The sequence below is a fragment of the Trachypithecus francoisi genome, unplaced genomic scaffold (genome assembly GCF_009764315.1).
Source record: "Trachypithecus francoisi isolate TF-2019V2 unplaced genomic scaffold, Tfra_2.0 Lachesis_group13, whole genome shotgun sequence".
NCBI lineage: Eukaryota > Metazoa > Chordata > Mammalia > Primates > Cercopithecidae > Trachypithecus > Trachypithecus francoisi.
Window position 1 is genome coordinate 27,931,963 of NW_022681458.1, and position 14,252 is coordinate 27,946,214.

General features: G+C 35.5%; 1 protein-coding gene across 3 annotated transcripts in view; it reads right to left on the bottom strand.

Moving 5' to 3' along the window:
- Positions 1 to 14,252, bottom strand: part of SPAG16 (sperm associated antigen 16) — a 1,188,211-nt gene that overhangs the window by 1,162,992 nt on the left and 10,967 nt on the right. For 2 of the 3 annotated variants that reach the window (XM_033230390.1, XM_033230388.1), the window contains exons 2-3: positions 13,894 to 13,940; positions 12,653 to 12,748 (exon numbers count right to left, since the gene is read on the bottom strand). In XM_033230390.1, the coding sequence (XP_033086281.1) occupies positions 12,653 to 12,748; positions 13,894 to 13,940 (143 nt within the window). The remainder of the gene's footprint in view (positions 1 to 12,652; positions 12,749 to 13,893; positions 13,941 to 14,252) is intronic. The other variant, XM_033230389.1, reaches the window with a different exon arrangement.

Below are 14,252 nucleotides of genomic sequence, written 5' to 3' on the forward strand. Positions count from 1 at the left end.
ATTGATACATATTTGCAAATATTCCAATAACTGAAAAAAAAATCCAAAATCTGAAACACTCTGGTCCCAAGCCTTTTGGATAAAAGATACTCAAACTGTATGTAGTACTCTGACAGAACATCTTAGCAGACGTAAAACTAGAAAATGAAGACATTTCAGCAACCAACAAATGAAACTGGTACAGCCATAAAAACTATCATATCATGTAAGTCAGTGTACAAAATAAATCAAATAATTGGTAGTTTCCTAAAAATACCAAGGAATATGGAATACTAATTCTATTTTACAGAATGAAGTGCTGCTCAATAAAAATAAAATTAAAAAAAAAAGAAGCATCATCTCGAGTGCTGTCATTTTCTTCACATTGGCAAGAAGTCACTAATTTGTTTGCTGACTATTTGAATAAGCAGATCTATTCTCACCTACAGAAACTCAGCAGCAAGTTTTCCTTTTGCCTTCTCTTTCCCAAGCTGGTAATGGTTATATAACAGGTTACACAGAATGCACAGAAAGTTTACACAGAAATCCAATGAAGAAAGAGGATCTTTGCTGCCCCAAAAATTCTTTCCAAAAGTGCTATATATAATTCAACACTGATATTTATTACTGATAGCGGCTATAATATTCACAATAGTGGTGAGATGAGGCAAATTTGGGGGCTACAGAAAATCCTGACAAATGGTTAGAGTGTAAAATTACGTTTGTAAAGTTCAAGCAGAATAATTTGGAAGGAGGCAGTACAAGATGGCTGAATAGAAGCCTCCGATCATTAACTCTGCAGGAACACCAAACTGAAGAACTATTCACACAAAAAGGCAACTTCATAAGAACCAAAAATCGAGTAATCACAATACCAGGCTTTAACTTCATATCGCTGAAAGAGGCTCTGAAGAAGGCAGAAAAGAGAGTATGGAGTTGCTGACACCACACCTCCCCCATACCCTGGCAGTGGCCAAGTGGCATGGAGAGAAAATCTCTGTCCTGTGGGAGGAAGACTTCAGTCATTATGGAATCTTTTACATTAGAAAATAGTGCTGCATCATCATGGCAGAAAGCAACACCAGGCAGAACTCAGCCATCACCCACAGAGGGAACATTTAAACCAGCCCTAGCAAGAGGGGACTTGCCCATCCCAGCAGTCAGAACCTGAGTTCCAGAAAGCCTCACCACCACAGGCTAAAGGGTTCTGGGGTACTAAATAAACTTGAAAGGCAGTCTACACCACAAAGACTGTAATTCTTTGGGAAATTCTGATGCTATGCTGGGCTCAGAGCCAGTGGACTTAAGGAGCACATGACTTAATGAGATAACAGCCAGGGCAGTCAAGTGAGGCTTGTGCCACACCTCCCCGGACCCTGGGCAGTGCAGCTCACAACTCCAGGAAAGAATCCTTCCTTCCACTTGAGGAGAGAAGAGTAAAGAAAACTTTGTCTTGCAATATAGATACCAGCTCAGCAACAGTAGGGTAGGGTACCAAGCAGGGTCCTGAGGCCTCCATTCTAGGCCCTAGCTCCCAGACAACATTTCTAGAAACTCTCTGAGCCAAAAGAGAACCCACCGCCTTGAAAGGAAGTACCCAGTCCTGGCAGGATTTATGACCTGCTGACTAAAGAGTCCTTGGGTCCTAAATAATCAGCATCAGTAGCCAGGCACTACTTGCTGTGGGTCGTGAATGAGACTCAGAGACAAGCTGGCTTCAGGTGTGAACTAGCACATACAGAGAGATGTGGTGGCTATGGGAAGAGATTCTTTCTGCCTGAGAAAAAGAAATGAAAGAGTAAAGGAGACTTTCTCTTGCAGATTAAGTACCAGCTTGGCCCTAGTTGGGTGGAACACCAAGCTGGTCCTTTGAGGTCCCCGAATCCAGGCTTTTGCATTCAAATGGAATTTCTGGACCTGCCCTGGGCCAGAGGGCACACTACTGCCCCAAAGGGAGAGTTCCAGGTTTGGCAGCTTCAACCATAAGCTGACTGAAGAGTCCTTGGCCCTTGAGTGAACACTGGTGGTAGCCAGGCTGTATCTGCAATGGGCCTAGGCTGGTGGTAGACTTCCCTGATTGTGGAAGGGGAGAGTGGAAAGAACTTTGTCTTGAGGGTTGGGAGCTAGCTCAGCTGTAGTAGAATAGAGCACCAGGTAGATTCTTAAGATTAACAAATCAGGCACTGGCTCCTAGACAGCATCTCTGAATGCACCTAGGCTGGGTGAAACTTGCCACTCTGAAGGAAAGAACACAAGCCTGGCAACCTGCTGATTGTAGAGCCTTAGGGCCTTGAGTGAACACAGGTGTTACCCAGGCAGTGATTTACAGTGAATGGGCCTTTGGGAAGACTCAGTGCTGTGCTGGCTTCAGGTCAGACCCAGCACAGTCTCAGTAGTAGTGACCACAGGGGTGGCTTCTATCAACCCTGCTCCAGCTCCAGGCAGCTCTACACAGAGAAGGAAACACCCATGGTTTGGGGGAAAGTAAAGGAAAAGTCTGTACCTGGTATTCTAGAGAATTCTTCCTGATCTTATCCAAGGCAACTTAGCCAGTACCTCTAAAAGACTGCAAAAGCCACAACATTACTGAGATTGGAGTGCCCCCTAATGAACATACAGCGGCAGTGACCAAAAAACTTAGATCACAACACCCAAGTCCCCTCAAATACCTGGAATGCCTTCCCAAGAAGGATACGTAGCCCCAAATGTGAAGACTACAATAAAATACCTAACTCTTCAATACCTAGACAATGATGAACATCCACAAGCATCCACAGCATTTCCATCCAGGAAAACATGACCTCACCAAACAAACTAAATAAGGTACCAAAGACCAATTGTGGAGAGACAGAGATGTGCAACCTTTCAGACAGATAATTCAAAATAGTTGTTTTGAGGAAACTCAAAGAAATTCAAGATACCACAGAGAAGGAATTAATAATCCTATCAGACAAATTTAATGAAGAGACTCAAAAAAATTAAAAAGAATCAAGCAGAAATTCTGGAGTTGAAAATTCAACTGACAAACTGAAGAATGCATAAAAGCCTCCTGCCAACAGAATTGATCAAGCAGAAGAAAGTATTAGTGGGCTTGAAGACAGGCTATTTGAAAATACAGTCAGAGAAAGAAAAAAGAGTAAAACAGAATGAAACATGCCTAAGAGATCTAAAAAAAATAGCCTCAAAAGGGCAAATCTAAGAGTTATTGGCCTTAAAGAGAAGGTAGAGGCAGGGATGGAGTAAGAGGGAGGGAGGTAAACAGGAGGCAAACAGGAGGTAGAGAAAGACATAGGGGTAGAAAGTTTATTCAAAGGGATAACATCAGAGAACATACCAAACCTAGAAAAGATATCAGTATTCAAGTACAAGAAGATTATAGAAAACCAAGCAGATTTAACCCAAAGAAGACTACTTCAAAGCATTTAATAATCAAATTCCCAAAGGTCACTAATAAAGAAAGGATCTTAAAAGCAGCAAGAGAAAAGAAACAACATATATAGCTCCAATATGACTGACAGCAGACTTTTCAGTGGAAACTTTACAGGATAGGAGACAATGGTATGGCATGCTTAAAGTTATGATGAAAAAAAAAAAAAACTTGTATCCTAAAATAGTATATCCAGTGAAATTATCCTTCAAACCTCAAATATCCATGAAGGAAAAATAAAGATTCTCCCAGGCAAACAAAAGGGAAGGGATTTCATCAACACCAGACCTGTCCTACAAGAAATACTAAAGGGAGTTCTTCAGTTTGGAAGAAAAGGATGTTAATGAACAAGAAAAAAAGCATCTGAAGGTACAAAACTCACTGGTAATAGTAAGCACACAAACACAGAACATTATAACACTGTAATGGTGGTATGTAAACTACTCATACCTTAATAGAGAGACTAAAAGGTGAACTGATCAAATAAAAAGTACAACAACGTCGAGATATAGGCAGTGCAATAAGATATAAATAGAAATAATAAAACCTTAAAAAGTAGAAGGATTAAGTTAAAGTGGAGACTTTTCAGTAGTTTTCTCTTTGCTTTTTTTGTTTGTTTATGTAATCAATGCTAAGTTGTCATCAGCTTAAAATAATGAGTTATCAAATAGTATTTGCAAGCCTCATGGTAACCTCAAATCAAAAAACATACAACAGATACACAAAAAATAAAAAGCAAGAAATTGAATCATACCACCAATAACCTTCACTAAATGGAAGACAGGAATTAAGAAGAAAGAGAAGACCACAGAACAACCAGAAAACAAGTAACAAAATGGCAGGTGCTTCCTCCTTACTTATCAATAATAACACTGAATATAAATGGACTAAAACCACCTCCAATAAAAAGACATAGAGTGACTGAATGGATGAAAAATTAAGACCTAATGATCTGTTGTCTACAAGAAACACACTGCACCTCTAAAACTGAAAATAAGCAACTGAAAATAAAGGAATGGAAAAGATATTCCATGCAAATGAAAACCAAAAAGGGGCAGGAGTAGCTATACTTATATTGGACAAAAGAGATTTCAGACAAAAACTACAAAAAAAGACAAGAAAGTCATTATATAATGATAAAGGGGCCAATTGAGCAAGAAATTATAACAGTTGTAAATATATATGCACCAAACTGTGGAGCATCCAGATATATAAAGCAAATACTATTAGAGCCAAAGAGAGAGATGGACCTCAATACAATAATAGCTGGAAACTTGAAGACTCCATTTTCAGCATTGGACAGATCATCAAGACAGAAAATCATCAAAGACACATTAGACTTAATCTGCACTACAGACCAAATGAACCAAATAGCTATTTCATAGAACATTTCTTCCAGTGACTGCACAATACACATTCTTCTCCTTATCACATGCATCATTCTCAAGAACAGACTATCTCTATCCTTGGGATATATATGGCCTGGCATATTGGGCCACAAAACAAATCTTAAAAAATAAGAAAATTTAAAAACCCTGAAATTATGTCAAGTATCTTCTCTGACCACAATAAAATCAATTTAAAAATCAATAACAGGAGGAATTTTGGAAACTACACAAACACATGGAAATTAAATATGCTCCTGAATGAGAAAAGCAAAGAGGAAATTGAAAAATTTCTTGAAACAAATGATGGTGGAAACACAACATACCAAAACCTATGAAATACAGTGAAAGCAGTACTTGGACTCGGGAAGGGGAACATCACACACTGGGGCCTATCATGGGGAGGGGGGAGGAGGGAGGGATTGCATTGGGGAGTTATACATGATATAAATGATGAATTGATGGGTGCTGACGAGTTGATGGGTGCAGCACACCAACATGGCATAAGTATACATATGTAACAAACCTGCACGTTATGCACATGTACCCTAGAACTTAAAGTATAATAAAAAAAAAAAAAAGAAAAAAAAAAAAGCAGTACTAACAGAGAATTTTTTAGCTATAAGTGCCTGCTGATGTCCTCAAGTCACTGTATGGACGCCACTTTGCTACCTGCATGGACCTTGGGGGACTGAACAAAGGATGACGAACACAGGAATAAAAAAAAGACAAAAGAGTATATTTGGTAGAAGGGTCGGGGGCTCCATGCTTCTAGTGAACAAGGGCCCTGAGCTTTTTCAGTCCTCCATATTTATTAGGTAAAAGAGATAGTGAGAAGAGGGTGACTGTCGGGTGACCGTTGGCCAGCAGTTTGATTTACAGCAGGCTTGCAAGATTGCATTATTCAAACAACAGGCTCTAGATGTCCCAGTAGATAACCTCAAGGAGCACAGTGCCAGGGAGTTGATTGCTTTCAGCAAACCTTCTGGTGGTAGGCACAGTCATAAGTTTGCCCATATCCTGCATTCATGACAAATAGTTTGTTGTTTGATCAAATACCCTCCATTGGAATGTTGAGTTTGTCATGATCCCTTTGCCAGCTCTCTACAAGTGCCTACATCAATAATAAACAACAACTTTAAATAAATTACCTAATGGGTCATTTTAAAGAACTAGCAAGAGTAAATAAAACCTAATAAATATAAGAAAAATAGTAAACATCAGAGCAGAAATAAATGAAATTAAAATGAACAATACAAAAGATCAATAAAACAAATGTTGGTTTTTTGAAAAGATAAACAAAATTGACAAAACATTAGCCAAAAAAAAATTTTTTTAAGTAGACTCAAATAAATACAATTAAGAGGAAAAAGGAGACATCACAACCAATACCAAAGAAATTTTAAAGGATCATTGGAGGCTACAATGAGCAAATACATGCCAGTAAATTGGAAAGCCTAGAAAAAATGGATAAATTCCTGGACACATACAACCTACCAAGGTTGTAACATGAAGAAATCCAAAAGCCAAACAGACCAATAACAAGTAACAAGATTGATGCCATAATAAAAAGGCTCCCAGCAAAGGAAAGCTCAGGACACAATGGCTTCACAGCTGAATTGTATCAAACATTTAAAAAAGAACTAATTCCACCCCTACTCAAACTATTCTAAAAAACAGAAGAAAAGGGAATTATTCAAAGTTCATTCTATGAGGCCAGTATTACCCTGATATCAAGGCCAAAGACATGTGAATAAAAGAAAACTACAGGCCAATATTCTTGATGAACACAGATGCAAAAATCCTCAAGACCATATTAGCCAATTTAATTCAACAACACATTAAAAAGGTCATTCATCATGACCAAGTGGGATCCATACTTGTTCAACTTACGCAACTCTATCAATGTGATACATTATAACAAAAGAATGAAGATCAAAAATCATATTATCCTTTTCATTGTTGCTGAAAAAAGCATTTGATAAAATTCAACATCTCTTCATGATAGAAACCCTCAAAAAACATGAAGGTAGAAGAAACATACCTCAACACAGTAAAAGCCATATATGACAGACCCACAGGTAGTATCACACTGAATGGGGAAAACCCGAAAGCCTTTCCTTCAAGATCTGAAACATAACAAGGATGCCCATTGTCACCACTATTACTCAACATAGTACTGGAAGTCCTAGGTAGAGTAATCTGACAAAAGAAGGAAATAAAGGGCATCCAAATCAGAAAGGAAGAAGTCAAATTATCCTTGTTTGCAAATGCTATGATATTATACTGGAAAAAAACCTAAAGTATTCACCAAAAAAACAATTAGGACTGATAAATTCAGTAAAGCTGCAGAATACGAAATCAACATACCAAAATCAGTAGCATTTCTACATGCCAACAGTTAATAATCTGATAAAGAAATGAAGAAAGAAATCACATTTACAAATAGCTACAAATAAAATACCTATGAGTTAACTTAACCAATCAAGTGAGATATCACTACAACGAAAGCTGTAACATACTGATGAAAGAAATTGAAAAACAAACAACAAAATGGAAAGATAGTACATGTTCATGGATTAGAAGAATCAATATTGCCAAAAGTCAATATTACCCATCTCCCATGTACCATGACATCTCCCATGTACCATGAAAGTGTTGGGAATTAAATATGAATAAGACACAGTTCTGTCTCGAGAAATTCAAAGGCTCATTTAGTAAAAACAGAACATTATAATACAGAAGCTCTTTAGTTACAAATTTTGATGACAGAATTCTACTTATGTATCCACAGATATCATACATGCAACCATTATGTATGCATAAGAAACTTTAAGTTGCACTTTTATCCCTATTATACATTATATACAACTCTCATTATGGCTTTTAACTTAATTATGAGGTTAACAAAACACCACAAAATAAGCACAAAAAAGCAAGCAATCTACAAACTAGCAAAACACGGTCTCACTTTGCAAACTGCTAAACGATCAAACATTACTGTAGCCACACGTGACCCAAAAATCTGTTGGGGACAAATAATGGTAGCTCTAGCACATTGCTTCATTTTGTCTATGAACATTCTAAAGCTGACATTTCCTAACAGAGAGGTTTCTATAGTGTGTTATGATTGCAACAATAGAAATCTGCTAGGTGACGTGATACACAATGGAGAAGAGTATTTCCCTTGCCTTAGATAGGTGAATGAAGGCTTTGTTAAGGAGACTGTTAGGAAATGAACTTTACAGACAATGAGGAAATACAACAGATAAAGAAAGATAAACCAATATTCAAGGCAATAAAACATCTGAGGCAAAAACAAGGGTGACAATTCAATCCATTAAGGCTCAGGGTCTTATGGAGAAAGGACCAAAGATAAATTGGAAAAGCTAAACAGGAAGCATATCAAGAAGGCAAAGGCAGGTGGAAGGGTAGACACATTGGGAATCTATGGAGAGGGGAGATAAATTGAAATTTGCATTAGACCTATCTTTTAGGTGGGAATAGAAGGAAGCATAGTACCAGCAGCATGTAGTAGTTCAGATGAGAGAAGAAAGAGGGTACCTTTAAGGTAGACTAAGTGAGGATGAAGGTAAAGAGAAGGATATGAAAGATGCTGAGGACGTAAAACTTTCCAGACTTAAGAATCAATTAAATGTTGAATTGCAAGAAGTGCTAAACCACATATTAAAATCAAGTATCTTGACAAATTTTGAACTGTTATAATGTGAGTTCCTTTCACAACTTTAGTTGACCAGTGAGACCCAAAAAAATAAACAATGAAATCCAAGTGGTCTTAAAACTTAAACGTTACTTTATTTGGTGCTTCATTTCATCAACTCCTTAATTCACATTAAGTCAAATATATTGGCTTGGATAATCTGCAGACCTGGCTTTGAGTACAAGGAAAATTAAGTGTATACATGAAGAGAATGCCAATTCAATAATGACAAACAGCTCTTTTTCTTGCAACCTAGCAATTGAGTCTACAAAAGTAATGAAAATTGTTTCAAAATTCAATCCATTAACATTATGATATGTGAGAGTTAACATAATGGTATAGGTTGGTGCAAAACTAATTGCGTTTTTTTCCCATTAAAAGTAATGGTAAAACCACAATTACTTTTGCACCAACCTAATATTAATCCCTTGTGAGATTAAGATCAAAATAAAAGGAATACAAATTTATTAATCCTAGACTATATTTTGGTATATTAACATAAGAGCAAGAAAACATTTTATATTAATTCTTAAGATATTTGAAAATTTCTGAGAATAGAATTCCATAAAATGTCTCAAACTTTATGTTCTCACAACACTTTTATACTATTAAAAATTATTGAGTACTCCAGCAGACAGCACTTATTTATCTGAGTTATACCTATCAAGAATTACATATTAGATATTAAATTTTAAAATATTCATTTATTTACTTTAAAATAACTATAACAAAACTTCTACACAGATAACATAGACAGAATTTTTTAAGTAAAAACTACATTTTCCAAAACAGAAAAAGAACTAATGAGAAGAGTGGCACTGTTACAAATTTTTACAAATCTTTTTAATGTCTAGAGGAACAGCTAGATCCCCACATTTGTTTCTGCATTTCACCTGTTGTGATATGTTGTCTCAGTTGAGCTGTATGAAGAGAATCCTCCAGTAGGTGAGTAGTTGGAACATGAAAGACAACATAAACTCCCTAAAAGGGGTCCTGGGGACCCCAAAAGACCTCCCACATACTTTGAGAATTATTGATACATATGGTAAAGGACATTGTCACTTGGGTTAGTCATCAATTAGTCTTCTCCAAAACTAGTTAAGTATTCCAAAGAAATTCCATAAATTCTACTTAAATTCTCAGAGGAGGAGGAAGAGGAAGAAAAGGAGGAGGAGGAAAAAGAGAAGGAAGAGGAGGAAAAGAGGCAGCAGGAGGAGGAAAAGCATCAGGGAATTGAACAGTTATACGACTTGGGTGTCTTGCTACTGTCATAAAAATCAAAATTTTACATTTATAAAAATTAGAAGTCATTATGAAATTATAGCAGTATAAAGGACCTCTGAGATTGCACCTTGAAAATTAACAGAATAAAATATCAATAACCAAAGAGGCCAAAGAATTATCAAAAAAAAATGGCAAAAATACATTTATAAAAAGGCTCAGAGTCTAGAAGGGGAGACCCAGCTTAAACGTAAGTGGACCTTTCTTTTCATATATTTACATACAAATATCCCTAATACACACAGACACACAGACACAATCTGAGGAACATACACATAGTCCTATCTTTACTTGTATTCATACTTGTAAAATGCTTCAATTTCAAGAAATAACTGATAGTATAACCAAACTACACAACTGTTACAGATTAATAACATTTCCTATCTTCTCAATATTTTTCAAGAATAACTTTAAATATAATGAAAATATATTTAATTCAGAATTCAGATCATTGAACCTATCAAGAAAACGGATAGTATCAAATACATGATTTAAAATTTATAAAGCAAACCATGCAATCAATTCTCATTTAATCTATACTACCCATGTTTAAAGGAAATCATAAGAACTTGGCCCAGCACGGTGGCTCACGCCCGTAATCCCAGCACTTTGGGAGGTGAAGGCGGGCAGATTACAAGGTGAGGAGATCGAGACCATCCTGGCTAACACGGTGAAACCCCGTCTCTACTAAAAATACAAAAAAATTTTAGCTGGGTGTGGTGGTGGGCACCTGTTGTCCCAGCTACTTGGGAAGCGGAGCTTGCAGTGAGCCGAGACTGCACCACTGGACTACTCCAGCCAGGCGACAGAGCGAGACTCTGTCTCAAAAAAAAAAAAAAAAAAAGGGAAATCATAAGAACTTATTTAAATGTCAACTATTCAATAAGTCATTTTTGTTAATATTTTAACAAATAAGACAATTTACATTATTTCAACTTAACTTTCCTAATAGTATCATAATCTTTTACTTGCAATCTTCAATGAAAATTTTAAGCGGTCTGTGCATAGAGATTACTGTATCCTTTAACATAGAAGAAAATATATCTTGTTTATGAATATATATAAGATCAGAACAAAAAACTGTTTTAACAAGCAATAAGTATTCTTTAAAACAGAAAGTCCATAGCACAATTCAAATTGCTGAAGCTTAAAATACTTTAGAAATAAAAAGCAAATTAAAAAATATAACTAATATGCTTATGATAAAATGAATCCATATTTAATTTTAACAGCTTAAGGACAACTTCTGTGAATTTTCAGCATAATACTGTTCCTCCAAAGAATTTTTTAAAGTGAGGTAAAAAGAAGCTAAATGAGAGTCAATCAGCTATAGGCATGCCAGAAATCAAGAATGTTAGCTCATGTGAGGTTATGATAAAGAAAAGCTTCCAATAAATTGATAAAATAAGAATTACTGATATTTGGCTCAGAAGATACAACAGCTACTACAATGGATTTCTTCCTCAACTGCCCTCTGATTTATCTTTGCACTATAAACACTTTCGAGCATGATGGCCGAAAGAAGCAATTACAGTTTTGTTCATAGTTTTTTCATTCAATGATTCATTTATTCATTCTCTTATTTAACTGCTATTTATTTAGTGCCAACTATGTGCCAAGCTCTGTATTAGCCACATGTACTTTACCAAATACCAATACAAACGAGCGGTAAAGAATCTGTCAAAATCCTTAGTGACGTGAAGCAAGAGGATGATGAGAAGTGAATAAACGTATCAGTTCCACGTCACTGAAAATGCTATTCCTACATTTTAAAACTATTCCTACAAATTATTGCTTTGAGATATCCAACAGACTAATAAGTTTATGTAATAGACTTCACTTTGTGTCTACCAAGAAGAAGCTATGTCCATGGGATGCATTAGAGAACGTCATTTACTATGAGCTGTAGCCCTCCATTTACAACAGAATGCAATTAATTCTGGCCTGAAAAAATCTTCCTCTAAAGCTTTATTCCAATTTTGAGTGGACAGATTTTTGAAAAGGAGTTATTGGACTTTTAGATTGAAGAAGTCTACAGAATATGGAAAGAACGACATGGTATAATATGCAGTAAAGTCTCACATACAATTCCACACTAAGGAAGGCAAATCTGCAACCAAAAAGGAGTTTCACAAATTCCTTCACATTTCTCAGTAGTAAAGGGGTTAATCACTGAAAGAAAGCATCCTTCTAAATGTTGTACAAAATAAAACATTTTTAAAAATATTTTTGCCATCATATTAAATGGTTCACAATTTTAATGAGTTTTCAATTTTAGAGGAATTTTTTTAGTGTTACTCACCTTTTTAAAAAGTTTTTTAAAACTTTTTAAAAAGTTTTACGCACTTTTACGCATCAGTTTTACGCACTTTCAGCTCATTGTATTATAATCAAAAAACATCCCCCACCACATTCTTTAACATAATTAGTTCATAAGCCTCGCAAGAAAAAGTCATAATATATTAAGTATTCCTTGTAAGATTAATAGTTTCATTTAAAAAAACACAAAATGTTTGCAAAACAGACTGTAGAACTTGCATATAATACTAAATTCTAAACATAAATGTTAAAAATTCTTGGTTTACCCTCCAGAGAGATTAATCAGAGTTCGGAGAGAAGGTGTCACTTGATACAAAGTCATGCAAGAGTGACCATGATGTGGAGAATGGCAATCCAAAAAAGAGTAAATATGACTGCTTATCTTAAAGTGAAGGCTTGATCACAAATATACAGAAATGAAAATGATACAACATGGGACTGGGCTGTACTAGTAAGTATTTACATTTAAAAAACTTTCCAAACTTCATATAAAAAGCACTACTGCTAAACTGTAGACTACACTAGTGTTCAAATTCTCACCAAAATTTCAGTATCTGTAGCCTGTTCTTGGGCCATCTGAATTGCTTTTGCTAGATCTTCTTCACCTTCTGGGATGCTAAAATTATCATCTGGTATCTAGTTCACAGAGAAAGAGAAGGATAGGAAAAGTGAGCAGAAATATAAAATACTTTATTTCACTTCAGAAATAATTTTTCTTCACAAATCAAAGGATCAAAGAAATACTTTATGTAAAACACCATGTCATTCTGAAGATCCATGAAAAATGAATAACTGCTTTCTTCTGACTTCCTTGAAAATGTCAATAAGTGTCACTTCTAATAAATTCAAGATTAGTTTGTAGGCAACTGCTTTTATCTATAATAGAAAATACAATCTAATAATTCTGCTGAAAAAATAACAAGGCTATCTAAATATCACCATTCTCTCCCCATCCCAAGTGCTCTCCACCATCACTTTTTCATAACTACTAGCAACTGAAAATCTCTGGCTTATTAAAAAATAAAACTCACTGAGCATTAAAATCTTGAAAGGACGTGATGGATTGTAATTATATTAACGACAGTTAAGACTTAACACAAGCTTCTTATGTACTGATCACTGGTTTAGGCCCTTTACATTTATTAACTCATTCAGGAACTTCATGTGGTACATATAATCTCCATTTCACCGTAATAAAAAGCCTGTCTCCAATCTTTATTCCATCTCTTGCTCACCCAGGCTCGCCAGGCTTATTTCCACACAGTTTCATTCACAGCCTCTGTCATCTACCAGTGATTTTATCCTCCAAGTGTCCAAAGTAATGATAGGTCTCGAGAACAAAGAATTAAAGGAAAGCTTTGAGATAGGAACCACATTAGACAGAAGTACAGTTAAGCTGGAGGGATGCATAAGGCCTGAGCTCCAACTTGGCAGTGGGAATCTAGGAATCCTTGACAAGAGTAGACTGGATGACAGGAAGGAAGTGCCTCCTGAACAGAGATAACAGTTTATGGTAGGAATCTACAGGTAATAAGGAGGTGAACCTGAAGGACAATTAACAGGAAAATAGAAAGAATCAGACGTATTATCCAATTTAAATGTTTAAACAGAATTTTCACATTTCATTCTTAATCAGCTGATACAAGCTAAATTCAGTAGAAAAACTAGTATCTCTTAAGAAAAAAGAAATGGTTCTTACATGTTTAAGAAAATAAAATGAGCACTTCATGAGAATGACTGCAATAAATTTACAGAATAAACACCTAAAATTAACATGTTACCTCTTCATATTCATAGTCATCTTCAGATGCTTCAGTTATGGTGACCTCTGAATATCTTGTCAAGTTTTAATCTCAAAAAATATAGAATAAAATTATTACACAAAAATTGATTTGACCTTCAAATATAGTATTGGATTCAACTATCTCACCAGGAAGTTAGTAAATATATATAATTTAATCTCTAAAAAATTTGTCTTCCTCATATAGCCTATAAATGTAGATATTTTAAAACAAAATACTTCATTATTTTTCACAACTCAAATCCATGAAAACCTACATTTCTATCTGTCTGTCTGACTGTTTACTATCTATCTAATGATTTTCAAATTGATTCTATCAAGGCTTATGAAAATACATAT